Source organism: Cydia amplana, chromosome Z (genome assembly GCF_948474715.1).
Source record: "Cydia amplana chromosome Z, ilCydAmpl1.1, whole genome shotgun sequence".
NCBI lineage: Eukaryota > Metazoa > Arthropoda > Insecta > Lepidoptera > Tortricidae > Cydia > Cydia amplana.
In genome coordinates, this window is record NC_086096.1 from 34322554 (window position 1) to 34334854 (window position 12301).

The 12301-nt window shown below is 48.2% G+C and overlaps 1 protein-coding gene across 1 annotated transcript; it reads right to left on the reverse strand.

The window, feature by feature from the left end:
• Positions 1-911: 911 nt before the first annotated feature.
• Positions 912-5081, reverse strand: LOC134660688 (uncharacterized). Its single transcript, XM_063516468.1, has 2 exons — positions 4767-5081; positions 912-4571 (listed from the first exon to the last, which is right to left on the reverse strand). The coding sequence occupies exons 1-2, from the start codon at positions 5079-5081 to the stop codon at positions 912-914; spliced, it is 3975 nt and encodes a 1324-aa protein (XP_063372538.1).
• Between the last annotated feature and the right edge of the window lie 7220 nt (positions 5082-12301).

Here is a 12301-nt window from a genome sequence, read left to right on the forward strand (position 1 = left end):
TCGCAAGTTCGCGGCTCTCTCCATGGTAACTTACAGAGACCAGGATAGTTTACACACACATACAAACCAAGGGACGCGTCCGATCTAGCGACTGTGATTGGCTTATGCGATTTCGGTAAAAATGCACAAGTTCAGACTTATTTGCTTGAATTTTCTCTTTCAATTTGGTAAGAATCTAGGTTTCCTACTTCGAGCTAAATCGTTCAGCTATACTATTATATGTTATTAGATGCGTCTACTTACGCTCTATAGACTGGCAATAGTTTAAACAAGTGCATGATTACGGTCTAGCTACAAGGTTCAGATTAATGAGCCAAAATCTGCCAAGAATGACAAATGCTAGGCACGCTTTCTCGCCCTACGGTTCGAGGAGAGGTGTGAGAGTCTAGATTTTACCTAGATCACCACCGTTACCTTTTTCTACAATGATAATCATACGTACTTCTAGCTATAGTTCTAAGCCTGAAGTAGGAATGAGTATCAAAGTGTTTCTCCAAAATAATTGGAGAAAATTACCATTTTTATACCTGTCTAGCTCACACACTCTCTCGCTCTACTGGCGACCAATTAGAGGGCGAAAAAGCTGGCTTTCGCCGTGGTATCCACCACCACGTAAATATAAATGGAATGTAGGCATAATCGGGCTCATTATTATTATGACTGGGATAGAGACAAGGTTCTAGTACTCATTTTAAACTAACGGTTCAGTTAGGTTTTAACTAATTACAACTTAGGCATAATACATGGTCTACCTGGGTCTTAGGCTACCTACGTTGATCAAGATCTTTATTTTTAGCTATTACAACTTAAGTAAGGAATTGAAATTATATCTTAGGGTCATCTATGTAATAATAATAGGTACGGTCGTGGTCAGCGGGTCGGCTGTCGCCCACACTCCCCTCGTCGACTTGCTATGTCGACTCTGGATCGACCGGCAAGACAGCCAGCCTGGTAGTGGGTCTTCGGAAGACGCCGCCCTTGGTCCGCACCTCCGCGCTGCGAACGCCGCCGTCTGGTCCCGGGTAGACTCGTTCGACCACGCCGCGTGGCCATACGTTGCGTGGCAGTGAGGGGTCGACGACGATGACTAGGTCGCCGACCGCTAGTGGCCGCTCGCCCGTCGCTGAGGATCGTCGCGGGGCGAGGGTGGGTAGGATCTCGCGCACCCAGCGACGCCAGAAGGAGTCAGCGAGTGCCTGGCTGACTTTCCAGGCCCGTCGGTTGACCTCGCCACAGGGACCAGTGAGAGGGGTCCCCGTGGGGCCGTTGAGCAGGAAATGGTTCGGTGTCAGCGCCTCGGGATCGCGTGGATCAACCGAGACATGTGTGAGAGGCCGAGCGTTGACGCACGCCTCGGCCTCGGCCAGTAAAGTCGCAAGCACCTCTTCCTTGGGCGCTCGCGAGTGTAGCGTGGCCATGAGAGCAGTCTTCACAGAGCGGACCATCCGCTCCCAGGCGCCGCCTTGGTTCGGGGCACCGGGGGGAATGAACCGCCAGTCCATGCGATACTGCAGGCCGTACTGCTGCAGTGCGGGCAGCCATTCTTCGTAGGCAGCCCGTAGCTCCGCCGTAGCGCCACGGAAATTAGTTCCGTTGTCGCTCCACATCGTGCGGGGCCAGCCCCGCCGCGCGGCCATGCGGCGAAGTGACATGATGGCGGAGTCAGTGCTGAGGGAGTGCACCAGCTCCAGGTGCACCGCCCGGGTCGTCAGGCAGGTGTAGAGCGCCACCCAGCGCTTCTCGTGTCGCCTCCCGATGGTAACTGTAATGTGACCGAATAGATCTACACCAGTGTTCGTAAAGGGTCTACAAAATGGCTCTATGCGCGACAGCGGCAAATCTCCCATAGGCGGGGCGCGTGGATTCGCTCTTCTAATTCGACAGAGTTGACAAGCGCTAGCGATCGCACGCACAGTCGGTCTTAGGCGCAATATCCAATATTCTTGTCTAACATCGTTTACAACGCGTTCATTGTTAGCGTGCGCCGCTCTTCTATGCATTCTAAATATAATAAGTCTGGCCAACCGGTTACGTCCGTGTAGAATGGCCGGCCTCTTGTTGATAGGCACGGGCGCGGCATCGATGCGCCCCCGCATGCGGAGCACGTTGTCGGCTGCGAGCTCGGGGTCCAGCTCGAAGAGCGCGCTGCCTTTGGTCAGAGGCTCGCCGCGGCGGAGGCTCCGGAGCTCGTCGGCGAAGTCCTCGTTCTGCGCTCTCTGCAATAGTAAACGTTCAGCGGCCAGTATATGTTTGGTTTGTAAGCTCATCTTAGTTTTAGATTTTAGAATGTCAATAAATTGCAACATTCGTGCAGTGGCTCCCAGTAAACGGTCGTAACTTGAAAACCGGCTTACATCTGGCAGCGGTGGCGAGGCAGCCTCGCGGCTCGCAAGGCATTGTTTGACCTCCAGTACTTCTAGCTCTGGTTCTGGCTGGTAAGATGGTTCTTGTGGCCATTCTGTTGCTGGTAGCCGTAAGAAGGCGGGTCCTTGGAACCATCTGTGTGTTATGTCAAACTCACGTGTACTGTCCGCTCGAGTGGCGTCATCTGCAACGTTCTGGCGTGTCGGCACCCAACGCCACTGTTCTGGTTCCGTGAGCTCGGCGATCTCGCCCAGGCGGTGCGAGACATAGGCGCTGTAGCGGCGAGCGTTTTCTCTTACCCAGTGGAGTGTCGTTCGGCTGTCAGACCACATGACGACTTCCGCTACCTCGTACCTGTGTTGTTCTAGAATAGTCTTCTTCAGTCGAGCTCCGATCAAGGCCGACTGTAGCTCCGCTCGTGGTATCGAAATGGATCGTGTTGGCCCCACTTTAGCCTTTGCCGCGATCAGGGTGACGTAGACCTCCCCTCGTCTTTCGATACGCCAATAAGCGACCGCTGCGTATGCTTGTGAGGACGCGTCAACAAAAATATGGAGGGTTCGTCTCACCATTTCCATAGGTCCGTAGTGGCGGGGGATGCGCAGTCCACCGACGTGTTCCAGCGCTCGCAGCCATGTCTGGAACTCCTCGCACTCGTCTGGTGGCAGCGGAGCGTTCCAATCCAAACCCAGGCTCCAGAGTCGCTGTAGCTGGATCTTTACTGTAATTGAGAAATATGAGATTATTCCCAACGGATCATAAATACTCATTACTGCGCTTAGAGTCTCTCTTTTCGTCGGAGCCCTTTTAAGCTCCTTCACCTCTCTTGGGACTCTGATCATGGTCGTGTTGAAGCCGAGATGGTCCGTTCTTGCATCCCAGGTTAGACCCAATACCTTCTGTTCCTTGTCGCCGATCGGCGCGGGTGTGTGTGTGTCGGCTCGTAGCTCCTCTGGGATCCGTTCTATGAGAAGTGCCGAGTTACTAGACCACCCACGGAGATGAAATCCAGCCTGCTGGTGGCAAGCGGAGACCTCTTCGGCGCATGCAATAGCATCTGCTTCGTTTTCATAACTAGAAACGTAATCGTCCATATAGTGGTTCCTTACTATGTCTTCTAGGGCCCTCGGGTAGCGGTTCTCCTGAGCGTAAGCATTGTAATTTCTTACCGAATGTGCGAGGAATGGTGAGCTCGCGATTCCAAACACCATTGACTTCATTCTGTACACATCAGGGGCGCCGCTTCGGCGCGCCGCTCGCCACAGGAACATCTGCGAGTTTCTGTCTTCTTCACGGATCTGGACTCTCAGGAACATCTCTTCTACATCTGCAGTCACAGCAAATGCACCTTCCCTGAAGCGTAACATTATGCCGATAAGTGATTGTAACATATCCGGTCCTTCAAGAATGAAGTCGTTCAGGCTCTGTCCTTGATTTAATGCTGCGGCATCAAAGACCAGACGGATCTTCTTTGGTTTGTTCGGATTAGTGACAGAAAAGTGAGGGAGATAGTATGACCCTGGATCTGGGCCTGGTTCACTTACTCTCTCGGCGTACCCCTTGTTCAGTAAATTATCCACTTGGGCGGTGTATTTCGCGGCGAAGCTCGGGTCCCTATCCAACCTCCGTTCTATTCCGCGCAGTCTCGTTAGAGCCATATTGTAGCTAGGCGGTAGTCTAGGGTCATCATCACGCCATAGTTGCCCTACTTCGTATCTTGGGCCTTCTGGTGTACTCACTTGCTTTACAGTATCGTTGAACAACCTTTGTGCTCGCTCGTCCTGCGGGCGCACCTTATCAATCAGCTTTATACCGAGCGAGTCAATTTCAAAATATCGCTGCAATTGTTTGTTCAACTCACTGTCTCGTTCGCTCGCTTGTGAGAGGTGTAGCACTCGTTCAGCTCGTCGCGGGGTCTGCGGCGCGCGTCCATATATTACCCAGCCAAGATCTATCTTAACTGCTGCGGGTTCATTTCTTGCTCCGACTCGGGTCTCAAGCGGTAATATCATGTGCCAGTTGTCCGATCCGATGAGCACTCGAGGCGTGGCGGTGTCATACGTGGCCTCCCGTAGGCCCCTCAGGTGCTTGTAGCGGTCGATCAAAGTTCTTGGCACTTGTTGAGAGTTAATACCTAAGTCTTTTACCGTTCTAAGTTGGACGAGATGCGTATGTGGGATGTATCGAAGTAAAACGACCGTGTATAGCTGTTGCTGATTTAATACTGAATAAGAGTGGTTTGACAAGGTTTCGGCGCAAGCGCATCAGTCTATGCATCTATACATACGATGTAGGTACATGTATACACTTCATCCCTCACACACTAGTCTTGAACCCTGTCAACAATTAAAATAATTATTAAAACTTAATTTTATTTACAATCATCTAATCTTATAATCTACTGGTTGTCTCGGGCGCAACTGGTGCCGAGGCACGGGCTGCGCGGCCGCCGGCGGCTGCACAGCCGCAGGCGCTACCGGTTCCGGCGCCTGCGCCTGCGCGCCGTCTGCGGCGGCGTCCGCCGGCGCTTGGGCCGTGGACCCTCGCTCTCCGACGTCGCCGTCGCAGTCTATCCACACCTCCTCCTCACCCTGGACTACATTCCTCTCTCCCTCGGAAACATTCGAATCAGGAGCAGGTAGTGAGGCTACCTGGGGCTCGGTTATAACTGATGAAGAAGGAAACGTTGGTCCCCGGGCCGAGGACACCGAATCCATCGGTGGAATATTAAATCTAACATTGCCTTTGTACTTAATTAATTGATCCGTATGTCTTATACAATAAGACTCAAACTCGAACATGTACACTTTAAACATTCTATTACCTACTTTACTCTTAATAATACCATGTTCCCAAGTTTCATTTCTTGCACTGTACCACCGGGCTAAAACAACGTCACCAATCTCGAAACTTCTTCGATGAGACGGAGGCTCAGAACAATTTTGTTTTACGGGTGGCAAAATTAAATCAAGTCTCGTTCTTAAATTCCTACCGAACATAAGCTTGGCCGGTGTTTCGCCCGTGGTGCAGTGAACAGTGTTTCTATACTCAAATAAATAGCCCAATAACTTTTCGTGGACTAATTCCAGTTTCAAATTTTCTTTTAAAATACATTTTAGCATTTTTTTGCAAATTTTTACTGAACATTCGGCCATTCCGTTACTAATCGGGTGATAAACGGGTGACGTAATATACTGAATGTTGTTACTGGAACAAAATGTTATAAATTCTTTACTATTTATTTTAGCATCATTATCTGAAACCAATGCATGAGGTAACCCAAAAATAGCAAATAAACGCTTGAGTTTCGAAACTAATTCATGCGTTGTCGTACCATTATTCATATAGATACATTCCAGCCATTTGCTGTATGCGTCCACGACTACGAGGTATACCCTTTGCCCTATTGACATGTAGTCTATATGAATACGATGGTAGGGACCGGGCGGCCTAGGCCAGGGCGCTGGAGCCTCTCTCGGCGGCGCTGACCTCAGCGCGGTGCATGTGACGCAGGCAGCGGCCCACCGCTCGATATCGGCATCGATTCCTGGCCACCACATCCGAGCACGCGCATTGGATTTCATTTTTATTATACCTAAATGTGAACTATGCAATTGGAATAACATCTTTTGTCGTAGCGTACTAGGAATTACGACCCTATGCCCGCGCAGTAAGGTCCCATTTTCAATCTGCAAGTCTACTTTACATTGAAAATAAGGTTTTATGGATTCACAACTTACCTTACGTGGCCAACCTTTATAAACATAATTTATCACTGTTTTCAAAACAGGATCTGTTTCTGTCGCCTGCTTGATATCACTTGCGGTGACCGCCGGTAAAACCGAATCTAAGAACTTTAACGAACTAAATTTATCGTATTCCTCATCCGTAGCGGTTACCGTTTCCGCTAATGGAGCTCGAGAAAAATAATCTGCTACTACATTACTTTTGCCAGTCGTATACTGCACAATGTAATTATATGCTGATAATATGATTGCATACCTTTGAAGACGAAGCGCCGTGGTCACAGATATACCTGTATTGTTATTAAAAATGGAAACCAATGGTCGGTGATCCGTCTTAAGGATAAAAGGTTCGCTACGGCCGTAAAGATATTGGTGGAACTTTTTCACACCAAATATCAAGCTCGTAGCTTCCTTTTGTATCTGACTGTAGTTACGTTCACTTGCGGTCAGTGACCGTGACGCAAAAGCCAAAGGTCGCTCGAAGCCCGCTCGGTCCTTCAAGGAAAGTACAGCTCCAAGACCCGCGGGACCAGCGTCACATGCCAGCGTCAGCTGTGCCGAGGGCTCGAAGTGCGCCAGCGTCCGCTCGGAGGCCAACTCCTGCTTGACCCGCTGCATGGCTCTGCGCTGTGGCTCGCCCCACTGCCACGCCACGCCCGCTCGCGTCAACTCGTGTAGGGGACTCATAATGCAAAGGAAACGTTGGTCCCCGGGCCGAGGACACCGAATCCATCGGTGGAATATTAAATCTAACATTGCCTTTGTACTTAATTAATTGATCCGTATGTCTTATACAATAAGACTCAAACTCGAACATGTACACTTTAAACATTCTAGTATGTCCCTCGGTCAGACCGCGTATCTGTACCGTCACGCGTCGGCTGGGCTCAATTGATGTCATCGGACCAATCCCGTTGATGTGTAGTGGCGCATCGACACCCACTGCACCCACGGCGCTGGCCAGCGACTCCTCGCACAGACTAATAGTCGATCCGTCATCACAAAGTGCGTAGCATTTGATCTCGCCTGTCGGTCCAGATAAAAGTATAGGTATTACCTTAAGTAAAACGTCTGACGGCTCCTGGTGCTCCGTGTTCAGCACGAAGTGGTGCGCTGGTGGCGCCCTCTCTCGTTCCAGTCGTTCCGCCATCATCAACGTGTGCTCCCTCTGTGCGCGCTCTGGCTCGATGGGCGCGCTGGCAGGCTTCGCTGAGGCTGCTTCGTCATGCCGTGAAGACTGTCGTTCCCTTCGTAGGAGTGTAGATTCATCATGTAGCAGCCGGTGATGCGGATGCTGGCATCCTTGCTCTCCGCACACACCTGCCTTGCAGCTGCCACGCCTGTGTTTCCTGTTAAGACATTTAAAACAAATTTTGTTATTCTTCGCCCATTCCCATCGAGCCGCGACACTCATACCTAACACACGCCTACACTCTGTGGCCGGGTGTACGGCACCACAACAAAGACAAGGTTCTGTTTTGTCAGTTGTATATGTTTGCACACGATTTGAGTTATCGTTATTATACTTGCGGACCGCTCCACCACTTGACAGCTGATTCGATGCCGGAGGTCGTCGACCTCCGCGCGCGTCTTCACGCGAAGGCGCCGGCGCACCACGACGAATGCCGCCTCCGCGCGCATGGCTGTACTGTAGTTCTTTATCACTTATGTCAAGCAGGAAGTTAACCATAAGCGTGAGCTCGGATTCGGCCTCCTCGAGCTTATCTTCTGCATATTCACACCACCGCGATCGCACGTGAGGTGACAGGCGTTCCGTGATTTCTCGTATAAGGAAGGGATTATTTGCGTACGCACGTCGATCTAAACTTGCAAGTGTCGTCACAATATTCACTACTTTAATGGCAAAGTCATTTAGGTCCACCGCACTGGGCCCTAGGTTCGGTAATTTACGTAGTTCGTTCAACGCTTTATCTATTAAAAGGTCGGATCTGCCAAAGTTTTTCTTCAAAACTCTTAATATTAACTCTGGATCAGCTGACGACGCTAACATATGCAGGACGCAATCTCTAGCTTCGCCCTTAAGACAATGTCTTAGCCGGGATAGGTTCTCCCAATTGGTAAATTTATAACGGCTGCTAGATTCTGTATAAGCAGTATAAAATGTAATCCACTCACTGGGTAGTCCTGTAAATATGGGCAAGTCCCATACTTGCTTCGACGACGTCGGTCTGCTGTTCAGTGCCACTAGCTGTGTCATAACTTGTTCTAGACTTGCCGTCGCACCCGATGACTGCTCCCGTGAACTACATCTGCAGTAATCGGCACATTGCACTTTATTATTACATACTTCGTACTGTCGGCGTTCGCACGTACGGTCGCGTACCTCTACCGGCCGCGCGGGCGGCGTGCGCACGCGGCGGGTACCCGGGGTTGACTGCAATGGCGGCCGCGCAGGCTGCGCAGGCCGCGCTCGCTCGGCCTCGGCTCGCGGCGCATGCGCGAACGTAGGCACGGCGTGGCGCGGTGGGCGCGGAGCAGACGCGCGGGGCCCCCCGCCGTCCGCGTCCGGACTTGTTTCGTTATTATCACTCACGTTCGCATTGGTATGATTTTCTTCCAGCCAATCATTTATAGTGATATTAACCATCGATTTGTTAGACGAACTCGATCCAGTCTCTTTCTTTTCAATTTCGAGCTGACTCAGCTCGATTTGATGATCTAGCTCTAAAAGCTCGCGTTCAATTTGAAGTTCGCGCCGAGAAATCTCAATTAGCTTCCGTTGAGATTCTTGTTGTGCGATCTGTCTACGTAGCTCCACGATAGACGTACGCGATGCTACAGATGCTCGTGAGGATCGACGACGTTCTTTTAGCACTGGAGCAGAACTCGGCGGCGCTGCGCGGGGTTCGTGGTTCAAGATCAGGATCGCATCCGCGCGCGCTGGTGAACCGGGGAGTGAGGCCGCTCCGGGATCAGGGAGCGGGGCCGACGGGCCAGGTTCTTGTCCTCGGGCTAACCTTTCTGGTGCCCTCCTCGGTGTTCTCGGCATTAGCAATACCGATTGGGGCGTGTCCTCTCGATCGTCGGTTGGACGGGTCTGCTCGGAGCGCGGAGCACCTCCGCCGCCGGCCGCGGCGCGTGTCGCTGCGGCTGCGGCCTGGGCCTCGCGCTGTTGTTCTAGCTGCTGGCGTTCCATTTCAGCTCGTCTGTCGCCGCTCGGGGACCGGATCGTCACGCCCATTTTAACATTACTCGTAATACACTGAATTTACGGATCATAAAATTACACTGCACTACTGACTGTTCATGAAATAATTTTAACCGGCGATTTAACGGATCACAACTTATATCCGGCTTCGCGAAGGACCACAACTGTAGGAGACGGTCGCCTACAGAGACATCTACGATAGCTCAAGGTTCAAGGGTTCAAAATCAAAAGGGATCTGATTGTATCTGTTATAATAATGGTTCTTATGGAAATTACAAGGATCACTGTAACTTAGGTTCACGACAACACTAACTTAGGTCTAAGCTTGGGTTCTAGCCTAGGATCGGGTCACTTAGATTCGCGTTTTAATCGTTCGGGTCCTGAATAACAACTAAACTGTTCGGTTTGGGTCCTGGTCACAACTGACTCGATTTTTACAGGCCCGCTCGTATTTATACGTTTGCGAGTGTAGACTTTTAGCCAATGACAATCGCAAGTTCGCGGCTCTCTCCATGGTAACTTACAGAGACCAGGATAGTTTACACACACATACAAACCAAGGGACGCGTCCGATCTAGCGACTGTGATTGGCTTATGCGATTTCGGTAAAAATGCACAAGTTCAGACTTATTTGCTTGAATTTTCTCTTTCAATTTGGTAAGAATCTAGGTTTCCTACTTCGAGCTAAATCGTTCAGCTATACTATTATATGTTATTAGATGCGTCTACTTACGCTCTATAGACTGGCAATAGTTTAAACAAGTGCATGATTACGGTCTAGCTACAAGGTTCAGATTAATGAGCCAAAATCTGCCAAGAATGACAAATGCTAGGCACGCTTTCTCGCCCTACGGTTCGAGGAGAGGTGTGAGAGTCTAGATTTTACCTAGATCACCACCGTTACCTTTTTCTACAATGATAATCATACGTACTTCTAGCTATAGTTCTAAGCCTGAAGTAGGAATGAGTATCAAAGTGTTTCTCCAAAATAATTGGAGAAAATTACCATTTTTATACCTGTCTAGCTCACACACTCTCTCGCTCTACTGGCGACCAATTAGAGGGCGAAAAAGCTGGCTTTCGCCGTGGTATCCACCACCACGTAAATATAAATGGAATGTAGGCATAATCGGGCTCATTATTATTATGACTGGGATAGAGACAAGGTTCTAGTACTCATTTTAAACTAACGGTTCAGTTAGGTTTTAACTAATTACAACTTAGGCATAATACATGGTCTACCTGGGTCTTAGGCTACCTACGTTGATCAAGATCTTTATTTTTAGCTATTACAACTTAAGTAAGGAATTGAAATTATATCTTAGGGTCATCTATGTAATAATAATAGGTACGGTCGTGGTCAGCGGGTCGGCTGTCGCCCACAACTTGAGTTGATTTATGTTCCGATTTCGAAAAACAGTATCCGAGAAAAGAATTTGATTATGCAATTGCACTAACTGTAACCGACCATTGGTAGATCTTAAGCTGCACTGAGGCGGAGATGAGAGGATGTGCGGGAATCAAGTAATAGCATTGGTTGTATTCCAGCGGAGCGGAAATGAGATGTGGATTATACCCAATGCCATTGGTTGATTCACGTCGTCTATGGTAGGTACCGTATGTAGGTAGTTTATTCTCCGAATAAGTAACTAATAGCCTCTACTAAATAGGAACGCAAAATGAAACTAGAACGAACCAAGCTTGAATGGTTATTGCGAAATTGAAATAAGGCTCAATACTCCTGATCAGTGAAGTGAAAATAAGATTCAATTTAGCTAGATGAACATGCGTATTCTGATTTTAATATTAGGTTATGAAATAGATCTGGATTAGTTATGGAACTGGTGTCAAAAGTGACTCTGGCAGATCTTATTCATAACCAACCTGTTGTTAAAATCAGAATACGGCTGGAATGTGCGAATTAACAACTTTGGAGGACATTAGGGATATTTATAAATTATTACGTATAAATAACACTTGCACTGAGTTTGCTATTAAAATCGTTGCAGACTTATCTAGGTCTAACTCTTTCTTGAAAATTATTCTGAAAAGTTAGATACAAATTACAGATCTAGAATATGTCAGCGTCATTCCAGATCTGTCACTATCTAGATATATTCTAGATGAAACTAGGTACTTAATCTTCATGTTGTGACCTTAACCGTCAATATAATTATTACTTCGTGCGTACCGACTACCGTAAAACGGGGTGAGTAGGTAGGGAGAGGTGGGTTATGAATGGGGAGAGAAGGTTTGAGATCAGGTGAGAAGGGATTTTAAGGCTACTGGTACAAAAGTAATGTACTTATTCCAATCTAAAATGGAGCTATAGTAATACGCATAATAAAAGAAAATCGATCCAACAATCTTCCAAAATCACCTTTGTATGAAAACCCCTCTCACCCCAAATACGAGGCACTACGGGGTGAGGTGGGTTTTCCTCTTAATCGTCAAAGTTTTGAAATGGAACTACCCAAAATAAAATAAAAACTAAAATACAAACGTCCGGAACACTTATTATATACACCATTCAGTTTTCATATGTAAAAATAAAATGTTATCGAGGTTTGAATTTCAGTTTTGACCCTACTCACCCCATTTTACGGTACGCGGTATGTCAAGGTTAAATCGTTATTTGTCGTCAACCGTGATTTATTATACTTTCAAGATTTTCATCAACCGTTCCTTGCCTATTCAGCGCTAATCACACGTCGTTTTGCCTTTACAAAGCATTTACGCTATATACCGGGAAACTCATGTTATCGGCAACGTAGCGTTACGCCCCAAGCTTAGCGGTGAATGTGTTAATAGTATATACCTATACTATAATAATTATTTGTTTGTATAAGTGAAATGCTCCCATTTACCTTTAAAATGGATTGGCAGATTGAGGACCTAACGATTTTTTGTGAAGGGTTCATTCGTAATACAAATAGGTAACAACAATGGTTTTGGTGCTGTAGCTTTAACTTACCAGAAGGTGATTCTAAGTTTTTTGGGGATTTAATTTTTTTTTAGCCAA